This window comes from Ruditapes philippinarum, unplaced genomic scaffold (assembly GCF_026571515.1).
Source record: "Ruditapes philippinarum isolate M1 unplaced genomic scaffold, ASM2657151v2 ctg3889_1_1_1_1, whole genome shotgun sequence".
Lineage (NCBI taxonomy): Eukaryota > Metazoa > Mollusca > Bivalvia > Venerida > Veneridae > Ruditapes > Ruditapes philippinarum.
In genome coordinates, this window is record NW_026861388.1 from 67,354 (window position 1) to 92,354 (window position 25,001).

Here is a 25,001-nt window from a genome sequence, read left to right on the forward strand (position 1 = left end):
ATATGCCAATACCGAGTTAAGTGGCACTCGTTTTGTCGTTAGATTTCCAACCAATTTTCTACGGTCATTCACTCTGTACCTCTGCTCTGATATGTACAGAAGTTATCAGTTCCTTCCGAAATTGGAGGCAACTAGTACTGGTAAACTGCTTGACAGCCTTCCCAGGAACGATGCGGCGGCTTAACTGTGCTCTGGTAAATTCAATGTGATTTACTGCCGTGATCGAATAGTCGAGCTTGAAAACTACCAACACCACCACCAGTCCTGCCGGCCCATTAAGGCTCCGAGTTTGGCAATGTGTTTTCAAGCAAAACATCGGGAGTTGAAAAGAAAGTTGTTTATTGTGGGTTTTTTTCATGGGTATTGAAGGAACTTGATCCGTACCTGTAGGACTTGGTATCTTTTTTGAAGATGTCAGAATAATAAAAGTCAACTAAGACAAGGTTGGAACCTTAGATAAGTAAAATACAATACAGGGCCACATTCAGTGACATAAGATAAAAAAGAAAACAAGAATGAAACGTTTACTATTTTATTCATATATAGTTTTTATACTTTACCAATGCATAGATAGTGAGAAATACTTTGCATATTTTATAAAAATTACAACTACACAGATGATTTTCTTGCTACCCTAGGAAACATAACAAAATCTGAAAAATATATTTCGCATTTAGAGATTAATTGACCTAAAAATTGAAACCGAGTATCTATCAGGAGTCATAAACCATAAATATATGAAACATCCTAAAGAAAATAATGTTACAATGAAACTACAGCCAAACCTGTGAACAATGGCCATCCATGGGACAGACTGAATATAGCCTTTAAAGACAAGTGGTCTTTTGTTGGAGGTAACTCTTATATTTAATCAATGAAAGATTTGTGAAGATAAATGCAGGGCCATCTATATTCAAATATGGTCTTTAACACAGATTAGACTGTAAATACATGGCAGATTATAAAATTTGCATTGTGTTGGTACAATCTTTTCATAAAATATTGCATCTTTTCTAAACATAAATCATCATTACATGTATTTTCACTTAGATAGTTAATAAATAATACAATAAGAAAATAAATGCAAAGGCAAAAATATTATACCCTTTAAAATCAAGTTTTGGTTGTCTTTTATTCTGTCTATTTAAATGGAATGTTTATATTATTTACTTTTTTTATTTACTTACTCTGATGTTTAATTCCATTTTAAATCAAACTGTGTTAAAAATCAGGAAATTTTCAGTGGGTAAAATATATCTTTTTAAGATCAAAGCAAGCATAGTATTAAAGTGCAGTCAAGAAGTATATGCCTACAATAGAATACAAGTCAGGAAAAACACAGATGTATAAGACAAGGACATAAATACAGAATAAAAGCTTAATGTTACTATACGACATAAAAAGAAATGAACTATGTACAACAGGAATTATGAGAGAAACAGAAAAAAGAACACTGGACATTTTGGGCGGTACAATTAGCCATGCTAAACTTTTTTCTAAGAAAGGTGATAATGTATACACTATTTGACAATTATAGAACCTAGTCTGTCTAAACTTCTGTACAAGTTATGACGAGACTGTAATGTTCATTTGTTTAATTTTCAAAATATTAATATTATTCGCTTACCAACTCTACACAACTGCGCAGTCTGACCAGGATCCATGCTGTTCGCTTACCGAGCCTATTACAAGTAGAGAAACTGATAGCAAACAGCATAGATCCTGATCAGACTGCGCGGATGCGCAGGCTGGTCTGGATCCATGCTGATCGCAAACGCACTATGTTGGTTTTGTCGTGACGCGGCACAAATTTATTTTAGTTCAATTGTGTTGAAAGCTTATTTAAACACTCTCAAGCAATATTTCAGGTAAGGTGTATCTCAGCAGAAGTAAAGTTCCCAAAGCTAGCATGATATGGAATAGAGATTATGAATTTACCTTTGCTTTTAGTACACAGCCTGATCGGCTTAAATATTCTAGAAGTCAGTCAAGACTCTACACTGTTAATCTACTCCTTAAATTTCACTTTTTGACAATGTATTTCACCAATATAACAAGTACAGTACAATGTAAGTCCATTTACATAATGTAAGCAAGGCTAAAGGTTAACATAGTGTCTCATGAAGTTTTCTTAGACCATATGTCTACATGTACAACAAAAGTGTAGAAGAAAGCACAGAAAATGACATCACAGAAAATGACATACAAAGATAATAGCTAGATAATCCAATATAAAAAATCTTTTAAAAATATCTTTTAAAGCAACACATCTCCCGATTCTTGCAAATTTTAATGAAAAATTTGGAAAGAGTTCAAAATATAATATCTTTTTTATATTAGTAAGTGATAAAATAAAGAAATTAAAAAGCTTTACTAGGGGACTTACTACGTTTATTTTTTAAATCAAATTTTGTGCCCAAAAAACAATTTAATTGGCCTATGAATAAGGAATAGCTATACATTTCTTATTTTCATTAATCATTATATACACATGTATATATTTTAAAACTTCCAATAGTTTTTTTCCTCCTGAATGAAATAATTCATTTTTATAATCTGGAGGTGTGTAGCTTTAAAGCAAAAAATACTGGTTATATTCCATACAATAACTGCACATTCAACAATGGAATAATAATAATAAAAAAATGCTAATAAAAATGCACTCAAGTCTCAAGATATTTCAATCTCTAAACTTCAAATGAAATGCTTTTTATAAATAAAATCATGTTTCATGACAAATTCATTTTATAGATATATTTACATTGCTTACAAATACATTTTTAAAATGGCCTCATATTTACAGTTTACTTCTATCTACATAAAAATATCATAGTTATAAACCAATATTCATGCTTTTTAAACAATGCCTCAAAAAGGGTTCTTTGAAAAGGTGAGGCAGTAGGAAAAAAAAAAAAACAACACTTAACTAATATTAGTTATTCAAGAGCTGTTGGTAGGACAGCGTGCTTGGCTATTCTCAGTACTTGATAGAAAATTTTACATTATCCAGGTTGTTGTTTTACTAAGTTCAAAAGGGGCCATAATTCTGTCAAAATCCATGTTGGAACTTGGACAGTGACCTCCTATCATTCTCTTTAATAAGTGTGTGTGAAGTTTCAACCCATTCCCTTCAGTAGTTTTGGAGATACCAACTTGCACTCAAAAACATAACTGTGATGGCAACACCAACACAATGTTGAGTACAACAGCCCTCCCTATTCTCCAAGTAGTCAAGCTTAAAATGGGTCTGATTTTGTCAACAAAGTTATGTACTCTTGCAATAAAGCAGAAAGTAATGGTCATAATTTGATATTCTGACTTTGAGGATTGTAGCTCTTAGGGTTGGTACAAAAAACTTAACCAAGATGTGACATGGTCTGACATAGTTGCAGGCACCCATGTGGTATGACAGATCTACATTTAGATAGAGATATCTGTATTATTATTGAGATAAAAACTGAAAAAACAACATATTTTGCCCAGCACTGAAGACACTATAAATGCATACATAATGGGTTTGCGACCAACATGGATCCAGACCAGCATGCGCATCTGCACAGTCTGATCAGGATCCATGCTGTTCGCTATCAGTTTCTGCGGATGCGCAGGCTGGTCTGGATCTATGCTGGTCACAAACCCATTATGTTGGTTTTGTCGTGATGCTGCTCATATTAAAATTTATCAATGGCAGTCAAATATCCTTTGGACGGATTAAAGGAATCCAGAAACACCAGTCCAAACATAAAATAAAACAACACTGCAGTAAACTGCCACTTATACTCAATGATTTACACTTGTATAGGTTAAAATCTTTGTTAAAATAATGATACATACAAAAACAAATTTTGACATTGAACACATTAATTTTAAAAGAACTAGAACTGCCACTATCATGGCGTGAATACCCCCGCATACCACTTTGTCAGAATCAACAGTGGCCATTTAGAGCTCAAGGACAACCTCCCTGCCAAATCTGAGGTTACTAAGCCAGTGCATTGCTAAGTTATGTATTCTACATGCTTCAAATGTGAAAATGTCAAAATCAATACATTGCGGACAGGACATTCTTAAGCAATTGAGAAGAAAAGCTTTTTTTGTCAAGGTCTCTGTGACCTTGACCTTTGACCCAGTGACCTCAAAATCAATAACCCACCTTATAGTCATGATCAACATTCATACCAAATATGAAGACTGTGGGTCAAAGGAATCTTAAGTTAATGGGTGGACAAACTTTTTGAAGTCAAAGTCCCTATGACCTTGACCTTTGATCCAGTGACCTCAAAATCAAAAGGGGTCATCTACTAATCATGACTAACCTCCATGCCAAATATGACGACTGTAGGTCAAAGGAATCTTAAGTTATTAGGCGGACAAGCTTTTTGAAGTCAAGGCCCCTGTGACCTTGACCTTTGACCTGGTGACCTGAAAATCAATAGGGGTCATCCACTAATCATGACTAACATCCATGCCAAATATGAAGACTGTAGGTCAAAGGAATCTTAAGTTATTGGGTGGACAAGCTTTTTGAAGTCAAGGCCCCTGTGACCTTGACCTTTGACCTAGTGACCTCAAAATCAATAGGGGTCATCTACTAATCATGACTAACCTCCATGCCAAATATGACGACTGTAGGTCAAAGGAATCTTAAGTTATTGGGCAGACAAGCTTTTTGAAGTCAAGGCCCCTGTGACCTTGACCTTTGACCTGGTGACCTCAAAATCAATAGGGGTCATCTACTAATCATGACTAACCTCCATGCCAAATATGAAGACTAAGGGTCAAAGGAATCTTAAGTTATTGGGCGGACAAGCTTTTTGAAGTCAAGGCCCCTGTAACCTTGACCTTTGACCTCAAAATCAATAGGGGTCATCTACTAATCATGACTAACCTCCATGCCAAATATGACGACTGTAGGTCAAAGGAATCTTAAGTTATTGGGTGGACAAGCTTTTTGAAGTAAAGGCCCCTGTGACCTTGACCTTTGACCTGGTGACCTCAAAATCAATAGGGGTCATCTACTTATCATGACTAACCTCCATGCCAAATATGAAGACTAAGGGTCAAAGGAATCTTAAGTTATTGGGCGGACAAGAAAAAACCGACGGACGGACGGCCGGACGGACAGCTGGACGGACGGACAAGCTGATTCCAGTATACCCCTCTTACAACTTTGTTGTGCGGGGGTATAATTATGTCCATAAGAGACACGGATGCCCCCTGCTATATGACACTTCACCTCAAGTGCACCATTGATCTTGGTGTTGCGCAAGAAAGCTCCCACTGACCCTGTTGAAGAAATCTGCCAAATATTTTGACAATCCATAAAGAAATGACAAAGTTATTAGCCAGACAGGATTTGACCTTTGACTAGCAAGTATGACCTAAACTTTGAAGGTGCTTGCACACAACACATCACCATCTTATGGTGAACATCTGTACCAATTTCTTTTGAAACTCATCATGCATGAAAAAGTTAGAGACCAAACTCAAGCTGCACTAAAGACTATGTGACAAAACAGTAAGTTCAATCTCTAGCTCAGTGTGACCTTGAACTTTGACCTTGTTTGTGATGCATCAACCTGGACAAAATCCCCAACTGCACTTAGGACTGTATGACCTATACACTAAAGTCCAATTCCCTGCTATGACCCTGACCTTTGAGCAAGGGACCTTTTTCTTGCATAAAACACATGCTTTACTTATTGTGGTTGTGTGCACAAATTATTTTAATGTCCCATCATGCATGTAGAAGTTATGGAGTAGACATTAAGTATGTTTTTTTTTTAACACAATGACAAAGACAAGGGTAACACTATATGCCCCCTTTCCCACCATTTTATAGCAGGGGGCATAAAAAAAATATTGCCATGATGAACACACATTATTTTCTTTTACGTTTAAGGCATCATATTGGCATATGACAAAATGTTTTGCATGCTTGCATTCTTTTCTTTTCTCGCATTCTTTTCTTTTCTATTCCAATAGCATCAGTCCTCTCCTGCAAAACAGCACTTCCTCTAGTTGTACTAGTAAGTCTAAAATGTTCAAACTAATAAAGCTGCCTATTTCGTTTTCTTTGTAGCGGTACCAATATTGCATTGATTCACCTGGGAAAAAAAGAAGAGACAATACAATGATGTTTAATTCATGTGGTTATCATAAATAAAATCACATGCATGGTACAGCAATTGATTTTTTTTTTTCAATGTACTGTCAAACAAATAACAGGTATCGCCTTTTACTGGACCTATTACCAAAACAAAACTACACACACACTTTTTATAAATCCACCCAGTACCTATGATCAAATATTAAATTTATTATACAATACAAAATGAAGTAACGAAATGGTGGTGTTAAGGTATTAACATTTCTGCTGCCATGGCTGTAATTATGAGCCATTCCCCAGAATGACATGTTTTACTATAGAAGATGGATACTTATTTTTCACTATCTCAAACCAAAATGATGATAAAAATGACCACAAAAATAGATCAGATGCCATACTTTAAATCCCAAAGATTCTTAAATTTCCACTTTTAGGTGAATACATGATAATGCCATTGGGACAGGTTTACTCTTATTTTGCAGACAGTGATAAAGGTTTACTAGAAATGTGTCCATAGGACACGGATGCCCCCATACGCCACTGTTCTGTAAATCTTATGACTCTAGGTCAAATATTTTTTGGACTACATGTGCCACAAGTTGAAAACTAAAAATCAACAAAGGGCCATAATTCTGTTAACTCTGGTCGCAGCAAAAATTCCTTCCTTTACTACCATCTACACATTAAGGTTGTTCATCCCTGTAAGTTTAAGCAAAATCTGCCATCCGGTTTAAGAGGAGTTGCGTTCACAAGATTTCGGGACGTATGGACAGACCGACGTACGGGCGGACAAGTGCAACGCTATATGCTGGGGGCATAACAAAAACTTCTACAGAAAAATTATACAGTCATCACAATATCTCTATTTGGGATATAGGCCCGTGACCCCATACGGTATCTGATCATAATTTATAAAGTATAATCTTACTTTTGTAGCAAATCTCAACGAGTTCAATGTTTCCGAGAAGTTTTCCTCACGAGGTGAAACATTCACAAACATGAGGGTCTTACTATTGCCACCTAACGAGTTCTGTAACAGGTACGTCAATTTGCTGTTTCTATAAGGAATGTGGCTTTCCTGAAAATGAAATCTCAATTGTAATTAAATTTTACAATAAACTTTAAAGTAGAATACAGATTAATTTTATCTTTATTGAAAATTTACTTTGCTTGTTTGTTTGTTTCATTTTACGCCTTTTCCCAACAGTATTTCAGTCATATAGGCGGATGAAAATTTATACATTGAAAATTTATACATTGTTTAAATTTGTTAAAATTTTGTTAAGTGAATGAATAAAAGAAGTTAAAGAGCTCAACTGCAGTCAAAAAGCCAAAAAACATACAATTTAGAATTGGAAAAAAACGGACAAGGAATAACATACTCGACATCAAATTGAAATTTTTTAATGTTTTTGTATGATTCTTGCCCATATTTGAATGAAAAGCATTGCAACTTTTCATTTTTTGGATCATTTTATACATAATTTCTAGTCCCATGTTAAAAATCCCCCAGTGGAGTCCCTTTAACTTATCCTACCCCATTAACTGTCTGCAGGGCTTTTTTCTCATAAAGTTTGTATAGGCCTTGGCCTTCCTGATATGTTAAAATCATGCATGATTTTTCTTGAAATTTTCAAGTTTTTTTTTCCATGTGAAAATGGAAACGTGATATAGAAACTTATGCAAAAAAAACCCAAACAATTTGCCACTCAGATTCTTCCTTTTATTTGGGAAAAAAAAGCATTGAGATATTTTAAGATAAGGGGAGACAATTCTAAATATAGCTTTGAAATTTTATTGTCATAGTGTTTCCATGCAATATACAAAGACATTTCCTATTGTGATTGTGGTATTTCTTCAGTTTTAAAGTTGGCATTTTTCAACTGAGACATATATATCATTCATTTTATGTTCCTGTATTTTATTGTTGTTTTTTTCCATTCCAAAATCAAATTTCCATTCCAAAATCAGATTAGGTTTCAATATTTTTCTTTTACATTTCTGTTAAAAACAAACAATGTTTGGACATACCTTGTTGCCGAGTGCCATGATGACATTTCCCAGGTTAGATAAACTTTTATTTATACACTGTGTTTCCTTCAATCTCTGACCAGTGGCTCCTGAGTCCTTTAATCTTTCACTTCCGGCTAAATCCACCAGATTTAGAGTGCCTGTAGTAAATATGCAAATTATAAGTTTTTTTTCATTTTTAAGTGGCTGCATGGCTGAGAAGTTAACCTGTCGGTCTAGTAATCTAATGATTGCAAGCCGCATGGGTTCTAAAAACCTATTAAGAGCAAGTTGTTGTTTCCTTGAGCAGGAAAATTGAAACACTCATTCCTCTGTACTGGTTGATATAGGAACAGAATCGAAAGTGTTACTATAAGATTATAGCTTCCTACACAATCAAACTGAAATAAATTCTGTATAAACCAATCAGTTTTCATTTTATGATCCGAAATTTACCTGTGTGAGGGTAATTTGTCTTTAACCATTTAAAAACAAAGTGTTGTGTTTTTTTTTACTTGAGTGGAATACCATACATTAAATAAACTTTATTTAACCAGACTTATAAACACACATTGCTTGCATTTAGCAAGAGGGCCATGATGGCCCTGAGGTCGCTCACCTGTATATAGGCCCCCGGAGCGGGGCCAGTTTAAACCCCAGGGCTTTTATTTGAACAAACTTGGAAGACACCCATCAATAGAAGATGTTTCATGATGTTAAGTTTTTACTACACACATACGAACTCTGCTCCCCCTCCCCCCCCCCCCCAGCGGGCCAATTTAAACCCAAGGGCTTTTATTTGAACAAATTTGGTAGACACCCACAAGAAGATGTTTCATGCTACCCATCTAACCTCTAGCTCATTGTGTTTTTTAAAAGAAGTTTTTTTTAAGTATTTACTTAAAAAATATAGTTAAAAACAATGACACCTCTGGGGCGGGGCCAGTTTTGACCCCAGGGCTTTTATTTGAACAAACTTTGTATACACTTACTAGAAGATGTTTCATGCTTAATATCTAAACTCTAGCTATTTGGGTTTTTTAAAAGAAGATTTTTTAAGTTTTTACTTATATATACACATATAGTTAAAAACAATGACACCTCTGGGGCGGGGCCAGTTTTGACCCAAGGGCTTTTATTTGAACAAACTTTGTAGACACTTACTAGAAGATGTTTCATGCTTAATATCTAAACTCTAGCTTTTTAGGTTTTTTCAAAGAAGATTTTTAAGTTTTTGCCATACACATATAAGGAAAATCAATGACCCCCGGGGCGGGGCCAATTTTGACTCCAGGGCTTTTATTTGAACAAACTTTGTAGACACTCACTAGAAGATGTTTCATGCTTAATATCTAAACTCTAGCTATTTGGTTTTTTTCAAAGAAGATTTTTTAAGTTTTTGCTATATACATAATAGGAAAATCAATGACCCCCGGGGCGGGGCCAATTTTGACCCCAGGGCTTTTATTTGAACAAACTTTGTAGACACCCATTAGAACATGTTTCATGCTAAATATCTTAGCTCTAGCTCTTTGGGTTCTTTAAAAGAAGATTTTTCAAGTTTTTACTATATACATATAGGGAAAATCAATGATCCCCTGGGGCGGGCCAATTTTGACCCCAGGGCTTTTATTTGAACAAACTTGGTAGACACTCACTAGAAGAGGTTTCATGCCAAATATCTAAGCTCTAGCTCTTTGGGTTTTTTAAAAGAAGATATTTAAAGATTTTTCTTTTGGTTGCCATGGCAACCAGAGTTCTGCATGGAATTAAATTCTTTGAACAATTTTTAAAGGTGACCACCAAAGAAACATTCCTGTGAAGTTTGGATTAAATTGGCTTAGTGGTTTATGAGGAGATGTCATTTAAAGTAAAAGTTTACGGACGGACGACGGATGGACGCCGGACGAAAAGCGATCACAAAAGCTCACCCTGTCACTTTGTGACAGGTAAGCTAAAAATAAAGTGAAATCTCATTTTGTAAACAAAATTATTTGCTTCAATACTTTTGTCGAGCATTTTTAAAATTAACCAATACTTCTTAAAAGAAAGTACTTGAAAATCAAGAGCTGTCAGTCCCACAGTGAGCTCTACTTCTCTATTACTCTCTTCACTAAGTAGTAAACATAAACCTAGATCACATTCTAAGACTACAGAGGAATAATACAGTGAAAATAAATGACCCGCATCACGACAAAACCAACATAGTGGGTTGTGACCAGCATGGATCCAGACCAGCCTGCCAATCCGCGCAGTCTGATCAGGATCCATGCTGTTCGCTATCAGTTTCTCTACTGTAATAGAGTTGGTAAGCGAACAGCATGGTTCCTGATCAGACTGCTCAGATGCGCAGGCTGGTCTGGATCCATGCTGGTCGCAAACCCACAATGTTGGTTTTGTCGTGAAGCGGCTCATGCTATAGATATCGATCTTGGTCAGTGCCACAATAGTGTTCAAATGAATACTTCAATTTTATGGTTTTCTGATTTTAGGATTTCAGTCACAATGGCATTGTAGTGGTCATATAGTGACTTTTCCACTTTACTTGTACAAGGTGGAGAAAAACATTAAGTTTTCCCTTTGTGCATTAGTGCAACCAAAAGAGGATAGTCGACTATGAACCACCAACCGTCCGTAAGCTAGTTGTACACTTCCTCAAACAAATGGAGGCTAAAGACCTTAATGAGAGTCGAAACTACAACTGTAAAGAGCAAGTGTTGGAAGTCAGTGACTTTAACCACTGAGCTACAGTACATGAAATAAAATATGTCTGAACTGACAAAACAACCAAAAGTATTACACCTAACACTGCACATCTGATCTAGTTGGAGCTATGGGTGAGAAGGGAGACACTGATATTCAATGAATAGTCAAGCTCAAGAAATCAAAGTACATATTTACCACTTAAATAAAATGAAGATAAGTATTATAAAGTATATTCAAGAGCTGTCAGTAAGACAGCATGCTCTTCTATTTTCAGTGCTCAATAATAAAACAAAAATAATGTATAAATTTCTACGTTAAAAAAAAGGGGCCATAAAATACTGCCAAAACCCATGTCAGAGTTAAAGTGACCTCCTGTTATGCTCTCAAATAAATGTGTGAATTTTCCACTTATTCATGTCAGTAGTTTTGAAGATAATATGTACACAAGAACTTAACCAAAGTGTGAAGCCACACCAACGCCAGGGTGAGTACAATAGCTCTCCCTATTCTTCAAATAGGCTAGCAATAAATGCTATGCCAAATTCTTTGCCTTATACCTTTACAATGTTCCTGTGTGATACTGTTGTTTCCAGTAATTTTCAGTCTGAACACACTATGACTTCTAGAGGACCTCTCATTCAAGTTAGTTTCACCGACTGCCCTGTTCTTTGATGCCAGTTTCAGAAGATCTGTTATCTAAAGTTAAAAAATTCTATTGTTTTTATTTAGTTCTCTAATATTTGTTACTTGTGCTTAAGGTAGATTGGTTGATTGGATTTAACATGGCGCCAAAACAGAATAGGTATGGCAACTTTCCAGATTTACTGGCCGAGGAAGACCTCAGGTGCCCCTCTGTGCAGAACCACAGACATTTTGTAAGATAGCTGGATAGCTTCCATACATGAAAGAAACCAAATCCCAGTCGAGATTCAAACCCACAGCGGTGAGGGCTAAGTGGTTTAAAGTAGATGGAATTGTGCATGAAATAATTTTTTCAGCTGTCATTAACTTATCTAAAAACCAGTTTTCCATTGAAAAAGTTGGTTTAAAATGTTCATTGATTATATAACAATATATAGTTTAACATAGTTGAATATTACATACAAATCTTCATAATCTAAAAGAACCCTGAACCCCACCTGAAGAAATAATAGTTGGAAATATATTCTGTAACAATGTCAAATTACCTGGTCTTCACTTGTTATCTGTACAGTGGTCAAGTTAGTCACCGTGACATCGTTGTTCGCAATCTTTATTTCATGTTTAGCACCTTCCTGGTTGCCTAGGAGATCTCGTATTGTTTCATTGTAAATCTCGAGGAATGAGCCTTCAAATTCATACTGGAAAATAAATAAATAAAAAATTTGGCTTTTAACAATTTGTCGCTGAACAGAACATACCATAACTGACCATCAATACATATCACAATGACCTGAACACCGATATTATGAATTTAGAAGATCTGCATGTCCTTGGGGGAAATTTTCTTTTTTTTTAGACATACCAGCAAAAGATTACCTAAAATGTTAAATTTACATTTATACTGGAAATCTTGGAGTTAAAAGTTGTTCTGTTAATTTTTTTACCCTTTATCACGCCAAATATTTTATCAGACTTGTACATCTTTAAATCTAGACAAAACATTTCATCATTTTTAGGGAAAATTACAAAATATTTACAAACTGAATAGTATACAGTGCAAACCATGATCAGATAGCATGGATATGCTACCTGTTCTTGGTTTCAACTGATTGCAAGGGTAAAACCTGTTGCCACTACAAAAACATATCTACCTGCCATCCCTTATCAACCAAATCCCTTGTGCTACTGAAGATCTGTAGAACACCTCTTGAAATAACACCTCTATTCTCGTCATCTACAACTGACGGACCCTCCATTGTGAATGTTTTTCCACTTCCTGTTTGACCATATGCAAATATGCATACATTGTACCCATCTAAGGCTGACTGAAAGCACACACACAGTAAGAAAATGTAGATTCAAGATGTTAATAAATCTACAATGAAGAGTAAAACAGCTTACTTATGAAAGGGTCACACAAAGCATGCACATGGCCACTTGGATTTTCAATATTCATTCATTTTAAAAACTAAATTCATTTTTCATTTTCATTTATTTTCTGTTTGTTTGATAAAATGTTTTGACAGTGACTTGAAGTGTCTAAATGATATTTCAGCCTTACACTTACCTGTACAAGTTGAGAGATCTCGTCAAACACTTCAAATTGAGTTGTAGCAGGTCCAAAAACTCTGTCAAAACCAAACTCATACTTTCCATTGCCTTTACGATTTCCACCTAAAGTACTCTGAAAATGATTTCATAGTTGTTTATTTAAAATGAGCAAGCTAGATATTACACATTATAAAATGGTTAAATCGAATTTAGTGAGAGTGAAACAAAAGTTAACAAGTTGCAGTAAAGGAAAAGAAATTCTTTAAAGGTTGGTAAGTTTCTGACTCCCTGGGATGTAAGTTTGTTGAAAAATGGCCGTCCTGGAACAAAAAGACATGCATCAAGTATGCAGAAAACCTGTGTAATAGACTGCTCTTAGGTCTATTGTCAAGCAAGTGTCTTTTCTATTTGGTTTGGTTTTAATTCACACCAACACAGTATAGATAAAATGGCAACTTTCCAGCTTTACTGGTGGAGGAAAACCAGGCACTGAAGTAGAACCACTAACATTCCACGAGCTAGCTGGATAGCTTCCCTATATGAAAGAATTCCAATTCCCTTTTAGGATTCAACCAACAAATGAGGGGGGTAAGTGGTTTTCAAGGTCAAAGATTAGGAAAGTGCATCGCCTATTCCAGAATATAACAAGACTAGTCAATCCCTCAAGCCGGATCAAATTTTGTAACGTTCATAGATTGCAAATGGGTTAAAAACTCTGCTTCTCTGAGATATTAGACTCAAAGCCCCTTGGCCCTTTTACAAGTAAAATGAACACAAAAAGATCAGAATCAATAAGCGACCAGGTGAACAAAAATGATCTAATCTGCAGTGGTCGGTGGTTTTCGTAGTAAATCAAGGTAAACAAAAAACAATAAGTAATTTTTATGTGTACAATGGAACATTATCCCATTCTTAACGCTCACTGAGAACTAACTTTCAGCCCAGTTTTTAAGTTCCAGTATTTTATGTTTCCTCATCTGGGGAAGTTCAATGTGATTTAAACCCCCATTATTTTTCCCCCGTTCTCCTTTGGGCCCAATAAAGGCCCTAAAATCTAAAGAAAAATCTTTTTGTTTTCCCGTAAAAAGGGAAAAAAACACAAAAAAAAAAGTAGCACAATTTATATTTTTTGTTTTTTTGTTTCATTTTTTTGGGTTTTCTCACAGTATTTATCTTTTAGGGTGAGTAGTTTCCCTCGTTCTGGAGAGTTACAACCAAATATTTCTACCCCTTCCCCCGTGCTAAAACCCAACCAAAAACATCTCCCCCCGGGGCGAAACCCCCTCAAGAAAAGGTTAAATGGATTTTGAAGTCACGACTCTAACGGGTCGACCACCGGGGGCCCGGGACAAAAGAATTTAATATAAGTAGCCATATTTCATATTGGACATTTAGAACTGTAAACGATTCAATCAATTCTTTGCACAATCTAAGTAAGGAATATAAATTTTGTCAAAACAAAGACCTTTGACTAACAATATGGCTGTGTATCAAAGACTTGACAACCAGTAGCTCCGTCTGTGTAAGTTTAGACAAGCGATATGTCAAACAAGAGGGCCATGATGGCCCTAGATCGCTCACCTGACTTATCAATCTCATCCAAACAATTACCTAGACAAGCATTCTGACCAAGTCTAATGACAGGTGAGTCAAAAATGTGACCACTACAGTGTTTACAAGGATTATCCATATTTGAGCAGTGCGACCTAGTTTTTTACCCATGTGACACATATTCAAACTTGACCTAGAAATCATCAAAACAAACTTTCAGACCAATTTCCAGGATACTTGGATCAAAACAGTAGCAACAAGAGTGTTAACAAGATTTTTCTATTTTTAGCTCCGGTGACCTTGCTCCACATGCGATTTCAAACTCATCCAAGTAATTACCTAGACAAGCATCCTGACCAAGTTTGATGATAATTGAGTCGAAAATGTCACCACTAGAATGTTAACAAGGTTTATCCATATTTGGACGGTGTGACCTAGTTTTTCATCCAAGATGACCCATGTTCGAACTTGACTTAGAAATCATCAAAAAAACAAACTTTCAGACCAATTAACAGAATATTTGGATCACAACAGTAGCCACTAGAGTGTTAACAAGATTTTTTCTATTTTTTAGCTCAGGTGACCCTACTTTTTCATCCGAGATGACCCATGTTCAATTTATTCCTAGCAATGACCTAGACAAGTTTCCTGACCAAGTTTGATGACAATTGAGTCAAAATTGTGACCACTAGAGTGTTAACAAGGTTTTTCTATTTTTAGCTCCTGTGACCTAGTTTTTCATCCGAGATGACCCATGTTCGAACTCATCGAGCTATCACCAAGACAAGCATCTTGATCAAGTTTGATGATGATTGATGCAAAAATGTGACCGCAAGAAGTGTTAACAAGGTTTTTTACTATTTTTAGCTCCGGTGACCTACTTTCTCATCCAAGATGACCCATGTTCGAACTCATCCGAGCTATCACCTAGACAAGCATCCTGACCAAGTTTGATGATGATTGAGGCAAAATTGTGACCTCTAGAGTGTTTACATGGTTTTTTCTTTTTTTAGCTCCTGTGACCTAGTTTTTCATCCGAGATGACCCATGTTCTAACTCATCCGAGCTTTCACCTAGACAAGCATCTTGACCAAGTTTAATGATGACTGATGCAAAAATGTGACTGCTAGAGTGTTAACAAGGTTTTTCTATTTTTTAGCTCCAGTGACCTACTTTTTCATCCGAGATGTCCCATGTTCGAACTCATCTGAGCTATCAACTAGAGAAGCATCCTGACCAAGTTTAATGATGATTGGGTCAAAAATGTGACCACTAGAGTGTTCACAAGGTTTTTTACTTTTAGCTCCTGTGACTTAGTTTTTCATCAGAGATGACCCATGTTTCAAACTCATCCAAGCAATTGACTAGACAAGCATTCTGACCAAGTTTGATGATGATTGGTTCAACAAGGGTGCCATAGTCACAAAATAACGCCCGTTTACGAAAGCTTTAGATGGAGATGGGGCATTATGGATAAGTGTTATCTAGCAAAGCAAGTTTTTATTCTTGGCACTGTGTTGTTAAATGAACCTTAAAAACAATCAGTAGGGAAATATGCACAGGATGTGTGACCTTGACCTTGGTCGCAGAGACCTGAATTTTATGCACGGCACTCAGCCTCACAATGATGACATTTGTGGCCAAATTATATTGAAATCCCTCTATGCATGTAGAAGTTTTGCTCCAGACAAACGTTTTTCTATGAGCTCTAACTGTGACTTCACATTTGACCTAGAGACTTGGTTCATGTGCAGGGCACTAACGTCTCAATGGTGGTGAACAATTCTATAAAGTTACATTAAAATTCCTCCATGCATGTAGAAAATATGCTCTGGACAACATCTGGATATTTAATCATCTCCAGTGACCTTGACCTTTAACCTAAATTAAATGTGTCACACCTGTAGTCATGATAGTTACCATTTGTGCTACAATCCATCAATAAATGATGACTTAAATGGTCCCTATACACATCTTCAAATTTTTATCTGAACTTTGACCTCTATGTGTAACCTTGACTTTGGTCGCAGGGATCTGAATTTGACAGTGCGACACTCAGCCCTCACAATGGTGAACATTTGTGCCAGTTATATTGAAATCCCCCTATGAATGTAGAAGTTTTGCTCCGGACAAGCGTATTTTTTCAATGAGCTCTAAGTGTGACCTTGACCTTTGACCTAGAGACCTAGTTCATGTGCGTGACATGGCTTCTCATAATGGTGAACATTTCTATGAAATTTCATTAAAATCCCTCCATGGTGTAGGAGATATGCTCCGGACAAAAATCTGGATATTTCATCATCTTTAGTGACCTTGACCTTGTAATATATTGCCTAAATTATATGTATCACAGCCATAGTCTTTGATAATGACCAATTTGTGTTACAATCCCTCAATAAATGATGATTAAATCATCCCTATACACATCTTCATATTTTTATCCTAAACTTTGACCTCTATGTGTGACCTTGACCCTTGGCCGCAAGGACCTGAATCTTGCGCGCGACACTCCGCCTCACAATGGTGAACATTTGTGCCAAGTAATATTGAATCCCCTCTATACATGTGGAAGTTTTGCTCCGGACAAGCATTTTCCAATGAGCTCTAAGTGTGACCTTGACCTTTGACCTAGAGACCTGTTTCATGTGCGCGACACTGCTCCTCATAGTGGTGAACATTTCTATGAAGTTTCATTAAAATCCCTCCATACATGTAGGAGATATGCTCCGGACAAAATTGGACGCCGCCCGCCCGCCCGACTCAAAACGGGCGTATAAAAATGTGATCGCTAGAGTCTTCACAAGGTTTTTCTATTTATAGCTCGTGACCTAGATTTTCATCGGAGATGACCCATGTTCTAACTCATCCAAGCAATTGACTAAAAAAGCATCCTGACAAAGTTTGATGATGATTGGTTCAAAAATGTGACCGCTAGAGTGTTCACAAGCAATTGTGGACATACGACGGACGGACGACGGACATTCACAGATCCTAAAAGCTCACCCTGAGCAAGCTCAGCCAAAAAAGCTGAGCCAAAAATCTTCATATCTAAAAATATATAAATACAAACCTTTAACTCTTGTATGGTATTATGTAATTTTCGACGAACTGTTTCATGCTCCCTACATTTGGTATTTAGGTCTTCGTTTACTGCTATTTGTTCTCTTAATTTCCTCTGCAACTCCTCGATGCTTGAATCCCTCAGATTTATCGTCGAGTTTGCTTGCTCAAGAGCAAGCTAGAAATATGACAAATAATAATATATAACAATAAATAACATGGAAAATCAAAACAGTCCTAGGATAGAATGCTTTTCTATTCTCACAGCATGAAAATAAGACACAGGTCATGGCCACAAAGGAGAAAATTTTCCGATGATACTTAAGTCATTACGTAGAAAATAAAGAAATAATTACTTCCAATTAAAATTAAGTCAATTAAAAGTATAATTCCAATAAGAGTAATTTCTGCTTAATGCAAAATTCATTGCCTTAAATATTTCAACAGAAATATAAGAAAAATACATAATGTAACTATATAGATGAAAAAAATTAAACCAGTTTGACTAAAAAATCTCCTATGATAAACCAGATATTGAGTCAAATGAAGGTATGAAACTATTGGCCAGTCAAAATTTAAATTTTTAAAACTGTCAAATCAAAATACAGCTATTTCAAATGACTGGCTACTTTTTTCAGTTTTTCCTTTTTCTATAACCTATTTTCTAAAACCTACCTTTGTAGCATCAACTTCAGACTTGAGTCCAGCTTGTGACGACGTCAGCTGAGCTATGGAAGACTTGAGCCCTGCTACTTCTTGCTGGAGACCGTGAATCTCCCCTTCTAAAGCTTCTTTCTGCCGACGTAATGTTGCCTTGGTAAACTCAAAATTTTCAGTGTCCCTTTCTGATTGTCTTTTGACATCATTTAACTCATCCTCTGTATTCCTGTTCAACATATGTATTATAAATAGCTTGATATGGCATCAAAATTTTAAGTTATTTAACTTATTTGAAGCAAAATGGTAGCCCTGAAACTTAAATTTGGAAGAAATCATCAAAATCCTCACCAGATTGCTAAAAAAAAATTTATTTTACCTACCATCATGTAGCTACGCTACCCTACCCATACTGGTGTTTGTAGTGGGATGGGAAACAAAGAGAAATTTTAGGCTGTTTTAGGTGTAAAAATTATATTTCACCAACCTTAATTTCTTCATCAGGGTTTCAATCTCCTTTGATGCGTTTGTGTAATGAACTTCTTTTTCCGCTACAGTCCCCGATAGTTGGTTATTTTGACTTTCTAGCATGTTTATTCTACTACTGCATGCTTGCATCTGTTTAAAAATATACATTATTTAATAATGGACAATTCAATCATTCTAATTATAAACATTTACTGGTACATTCATTATTAGAATACAGTACTTACAGCAATGTATATTTATAAATTGTATACTGTAATCCTTTTCATTCAATATTTGCAATAAGTTACTATGAGCTCAGTTTTAAAATGTATCCTCATGCTTTTGCAGATGTTAATACACGAAAAAAGGTGCATTATTCCTCTATTCTTGCATCAAAACTACACGCGCAGGTATACATTAACAGAGACCAAAATCATTTTAACAACCAGGTAACCAAGATTGTTGATTACAGTCGGCTGTAGGACAAAATGACTGTCTCAAATGTATTAACTTAGACTGCTACAAAACTTATAAAACACTGTTATAATGTAGTAAAACTAAAAATGACCACCTCAAATTAAAATTCTAAATGCTCAATGTAGTTATGGAAATACAGTAAAATGCCACCTAACGACCACGCCACAAATAGGACCACGCCGTTATTACGGGCACTTTTTAAAAGTACAAAACATTTGCCTTCTTTATTCATTGAGACAAATGACCAGTATACCGACCACGTCTCTAATCCGGCATAACGACCACTTCTGTCAGACATTTGTGTGTATTTCTTATCAAAACATTAACCTGTATTACGACCATGCAACATAATGGCCAGACATCACTTTGTGTTTATTGCCCCCCATTAATTGTCGTAATCTTCCCTCTAGCGTAAACAAATACACCGGGTCAAATGAGGTCATTAATACATATCGATTGATTTAGACGCTTGCTTAACGATGTATCTTTAGCATTCAAGCGTCAACATGATCAGTTTAAACCACTTCTGGCTAATTAATCTAAGCAGCATTGGTGTGAGAAACGATTAACTTAACACACTAGATTAATATTTTCATTATATTAAGGATGTATCATATTATCATGCATTAAAAATGTTTTTTGTTTAAAAAATATGTGTTTCTTTTTACTTATTTAATAAAGTACATTTACCATGTGCATAAAACTATACAAGGTATACATTAAGTTAAGTTGGACTTCGTCAGATATTAAAGTGACTTATTCACTATTAAGACCAACTCACTATTAAGACCACTTTGAGTCAGTCCCGTAAGTGGTCTTAATAGAGAGAATTTACTGTAGATAGAAATAGATTTTCAATTTTTTTGTATAATCGTTCAATGCTTTGTAATTAATCACACAGGCCTGGACCTACCAGCCTGCATGATTATAATATAAGGTGCATTTGAATTTGAACTGTGAATTATTCTACAATGCACTAAAAATTGATATTTCCTAAACCAACCATCTTAGAAAATTTTAATCACGACCCTGGATAGCAACTGGATGACTCACTTGTTTCATCATATCTTCCCTTTCTCTTTCTTTACTCTTCCATTTCTCCTCCATATCTTGCAGTCGACCCTTAAGGTCCCATGGGGCTCTTTTACTACCTTGAAAAGACAAAATGTTTTTTTCACTCATTCTTTTTTTAATGTAATAAATTTACAATATTGCTGTTGACCAGATGTAGAATTGCATTTCTTACATGACAAATATTTATCAATACTGTTTTGAAACTGTCAAGGTACTTGCCATCAGACAGCAATTTTCTTAGATAAGTTTGTATTATAATAAATTCTTAAGTTAATACAAGTTGCTGACTGGGTATACTGGAGAAAATACCCTTGCTGACATAAATGAGCCATGTCACAACAAAACCAACATAGTGCATCTGCGCAGTCTGATTAGGATCCATGCTGTGCGCTTACCAACCCTTTTACAAGTACAGAATATGATAGCGAACAGCATGGATCCTGATCAGACTGCGCGGATGCGCAGGCTGGTCTGGATCCATGCTGGTCGCAAACCCCTTATGTTGGTTTTGTCATGACGCGGCTCAAATATAACCAGTTGACCTTCGGCTATATTCTCAAATGTATCCCATTACATACCATCAGCAACTTGTGTAACTATTATTATGTTATTGCATGTTTTTCAAGTTCCTTTTCATTGGATAGTGAATATATTAATAATAACTATATGATACTGCAAGCTTGTAACTTTACATTTCATTGGCTAAACGTGATGTGATGTCTACATAGTTTTATATACATGGCTGCTATCAATTCATGAAGGATTCTTACTTTTTTCTCTAGAAAAGGAAGTTTGCGGAATCAAAAAATCAGAATAAATATTCCTGACAGGTTATGTGACCGTATATTATTGGTCGTTAATAAAAATAAAAAAACACTAGCCTAAAGGCTCGAGTTATATTCACAAACAACCCTTTATATAGGGCCATATAACCTGTCAAAAATCTTTATAACTAATAACACACATGACTCCTGTAAACTGATTAAGTAATTTCATGTTTTCTTCTAAAACAAAAGAAGTTTGTTATATCATAAATTTATTATAAAGATTCTTGACAGGTAATATGGCTGTGTTACTTGCAATATAACCCTCACCAAGATTTGAAGTTTATAAATGCAAACATTCATATAAACAGGGCTATTATATATGGTGTCAAAATTCTTTAGAGTTAATAGTATTATGTACTTACTACTAGTATTGGCAGAAGATGCCGCCGGCCCACTTGGTGGTTTTCCATTATTTAGTTTTGAACCTGACACAGACTGGCGAGTTAAGCCTCCTATAAAGAAAGAAAATCACGATAAAAGTAAAGTTATTTATATTTTTCTGTACGCTGCATACTACAAACTACTAGTACTTCAAATTTATAAGTATACAACAGGTACAGTAGGACACTGTTGGCGTAATCACTTTTCCTTACTGCTTGCTAGTAAAACAATATAAATTTTCAAAGTTCAAAAAGGCCAAATTCTGTCAGAATCCATATTAGAGTTATGGACCTTGGAAAGTAACCACCTGTTATGCCCTCAAGTAAGTTTGGAGATTTCACCGCATTCCTTTCAGTACTTTTTGAGATATCAACTTGCAAGCAAACAATTACCAAAGTTTGACAACAAGGCCAGGGTGAGCTCAATAGCTCTCTCTATTCTACGCATAATCTAGCTTGAACTTAAAATTCCTTGTGCTTCAAAGAACTGAAGACATAAGACTATACATTACTGTGGCAAATTAAATGACTGTAATATAACAAATGCTAACTAATAAATTATAGTGTGTACATGTATTATTGTCTTCTTTTTAGTTTTTACACTTTACAATTCTTGAAGCACCCTATTATTTTACCCAAATGGGTAGGACCACTTCCTCTGCCTGTGAAGACATGGTCTGCTACCTAAATTTATGAAATTTTGCCTAAATTAGCAAAATTAATCCAATTAGGCATACCCTACTACTTGTTTTTTTTAAGTGTCGATAGTTGAAGTATTATATGTAATGGGAAATGTATTATTGGTGGTATTAAAATAAGGTAGTTTCAATTATGTCAAATTATGAATAAATAAAAAATCCAGTTCAATTTATTGTGATAGTCAATAGTGACTGTTGTCTGATTTTGCATCATTAAGTGTATTAGTAATTCTAAAAAAATTATTGCCCTAGCTAAGATAGTAGTATCATCCCCACTAAAACTTAATTGCTGTTATTTTCCCAAAAAATTAAAACATACTGTATATAAAATTAAATTAACAGTTGCATGTACATGTATAAAATAGTAACCATGAACATGAATGTAAGGAAATCATTATTATAGTCCCAGAAAGAATTTCTATACATTTCAATTTCTTGTTGTTCTATAAATCAGCAAGACTTAGTACATTCAATGTGCAATGTTCACCTTCAAAGCTATCCTCCTCATCAACGATACATCTTTGCCCGTACCGTACTTTACGTACTTGAGCCGGGGCTCTAGGTAAATTCCGTCGAGAGTGATACATACTGTCCTTAACGTCATCTGTAAATGTTGGAACAGCTGCACTAACATGGACTTTACCTCTGGGATTTTCTTTCCTTATCTCATGACTTATTTCATCATCACTTAAACCCCCTCCATCAACAGCTTTTCTCCGCAATCTTGATGATTTTGTTTCATGAACAATTTGCGTTTTCAAAATTACAGTCTTCTTCGCATTACTTGTTTTCACTTCCTCATTTTGTAATTGTTCATCTTGAACACTTGCATGATTTGGCTTTACAGGTTGTCTAGATCTTGGAGAAGGTCTTGAAGATTTGTAAAGAGATGAAACAGAAGAAGTGTAGGTCCTTTGTGGTGAGATAGAACTATTTCTTGACGAGTTAGAATCTCTGCTACTTGCTCTAGAGAAACTTCTTGGTGTAACACTGTAATTTGGTGACACAGATACACAATGAGATCTTGGTGAATCTGCGGTATTTAACTTTGATCTGTCCCTGTAACTGTCCTTACTTGTATGATTCTGGAACCTTGGAATTCCACTGCCTCGAGGTGTGACAGCTTTCACTTGTTTGATAGCTCCTTTATCATCATTACAACATTTTCCTATTCCGTCTGATGTATCACAATGTATAAATGAAGTGACTGCCTGATTAGTGCCAAGTTTAGTATTAACCCCTACTGTCTTACTTTCAATTTGTTTATTACTTTCTTGCAACTGTAGAAGCTCATCTTCATTCTTTTGCATTAAATTTTCATGTTGAGCATATTCTGGCTCTGAATCCTCGGGATCTTGCTGAGATCTAAACATGCCAGATTCAGTGCATGTCCATTCTTTTTCATCAATACACCCACTTTTATCATCTATATCATTGTAAACCAGTTGCTTCTTTACATCACTGAAAACATCAAACTTGTCCTTTTCTTTATCTGTATTAATGATCATAGAGCTTTCATTAAAGGAATTATTTGACTCATTTTTCTTTCTTTTCACAATTTCCATTTCCAACAGATTACTTTTAGATTCATTTTTACCCACAGCTGTAATTTGTTTGGTGGAAATTTTCTCCTCATTTTTCCATGCTTTATCCCTTTTCTCTGGTTTGGTCTTGCACTTCTTTACGGGAGCTGGGGTCACTGCAACTTTTCCAGCTGTAAGCTTCCTTGGTCTTGGAATCAGACTTCGTGGACCTTTGTTAGGAGTATCAACTTCTTTCATTTTCTTCCCATCACCTTGCCTACTGGTAACAAATTCTTCCAAGCTGATTCCTTCATTGCATTTGTTACAGTTACATGTGGTATTAACAACACCTTTACAACAGGATACTATGGTAAATGTTACAGCTGAATTTACTGCCATTCTACCATTTCCTTGTACAACACCTTTAACTTTATCATCTTCCTCGTCAAGTTTAGACTCCAGGGTGTCATTAAACTGAACTTTGTCAATCAGTCTGTCTTCAGAGAACTCTAAATCATCTCCCACAATTTTTAGATCATTCACAGTTTCCTCATTACCATCAGTTAATGTTGGATCGGATTCTAGCATGTCATCTAATTCACTAGATGTTTCAACTGAGTCACAAGCTATGAATATACAAGATTCCACAGAAGTATTCCATCCTTTCCTAGCACTTCTTTCAATAAATACAGGTATCCTGGACATTCTAATATGATAATTCCATCCAAAGGCACCTTTGTTTCTAGATCAGACTACTTTTTTTCGTACAAATACTGTTTTACTGAAGTCATCCCCAAGTAAAAAATGATTGATTATTTTCCAATTCTCATCAAATTCTTAACCAAGTCTTCTCCAAAAAAAATTAATTCCTAAAAGATTATTTTCCAATTCTTATAAAACTGTTTAAAATGTATTTCCTCTTCAGATGATATATCTGTCATTTTAACCAAACAAACAAAATTAATTTCTTGTCTGCAAGTGCATGCCTGAATTTTCAAAGCAAAACCCAATCATATATCAAATCTTTAACACTCTTTTCATAAAACAAAACACATACATTAGGTATTGTAATTCAATACCATCAGACTTTTAACACTTACTTAACTTACTTTAGGTTAAAAGATAAATGATAATGTATGGACAATAGACCATTAAATCAATCAATAATGTCTCAAAAAAGGCAGATGATTTTCACAGATAAAAAAGTTTATTTTCATTTTAACGTTTGCGACTGTTACTAACTCAGCCTTTATAAATAAGTTATCAAT

General features: G+C 35.3%; 1 protein-coding gene across 1 annotated transcript; it reads right to left on the bottom strand.

The window, feature by feature from the left end:
- Nucleotides 1-516: 516 nt before the first annotated feature.
- LOC132715456 (kinesin-like protein KIFC1) lies at nt 517-24,457 on the bottom strand. Its single transcript, XM_060698460.1, has 13 exons — nt 22,698-24,457; nt 21,495-21,584; nt 20,285-20,382; nt 18,774-18,904; nt 18,305-18,515; nt 17,640-17,807; nt 13,035-13,151; nt 12,619-12,792; nt 12,013-12,165; nt 11,383-11,521; nt 8,141-8,280; nt 7,038-7,187; nt 517-6,107 (listed from the first exon to the last, which is right to left on the bottom strand). Exons 1-13 carry the CDS (start codon nt 24,436-24,438, stop codon nt 6,063-6,065), a joined length of 3,357 nt encoding a protein of 1,118 aa, XP_060554443.1. The 5' UTR covers nt 24,439-24,457; the 3' UTR covers nt 517-6,062.
- Between the last annotated feature and the right edge of the window lie 544 nt (nt 24,458-25,001).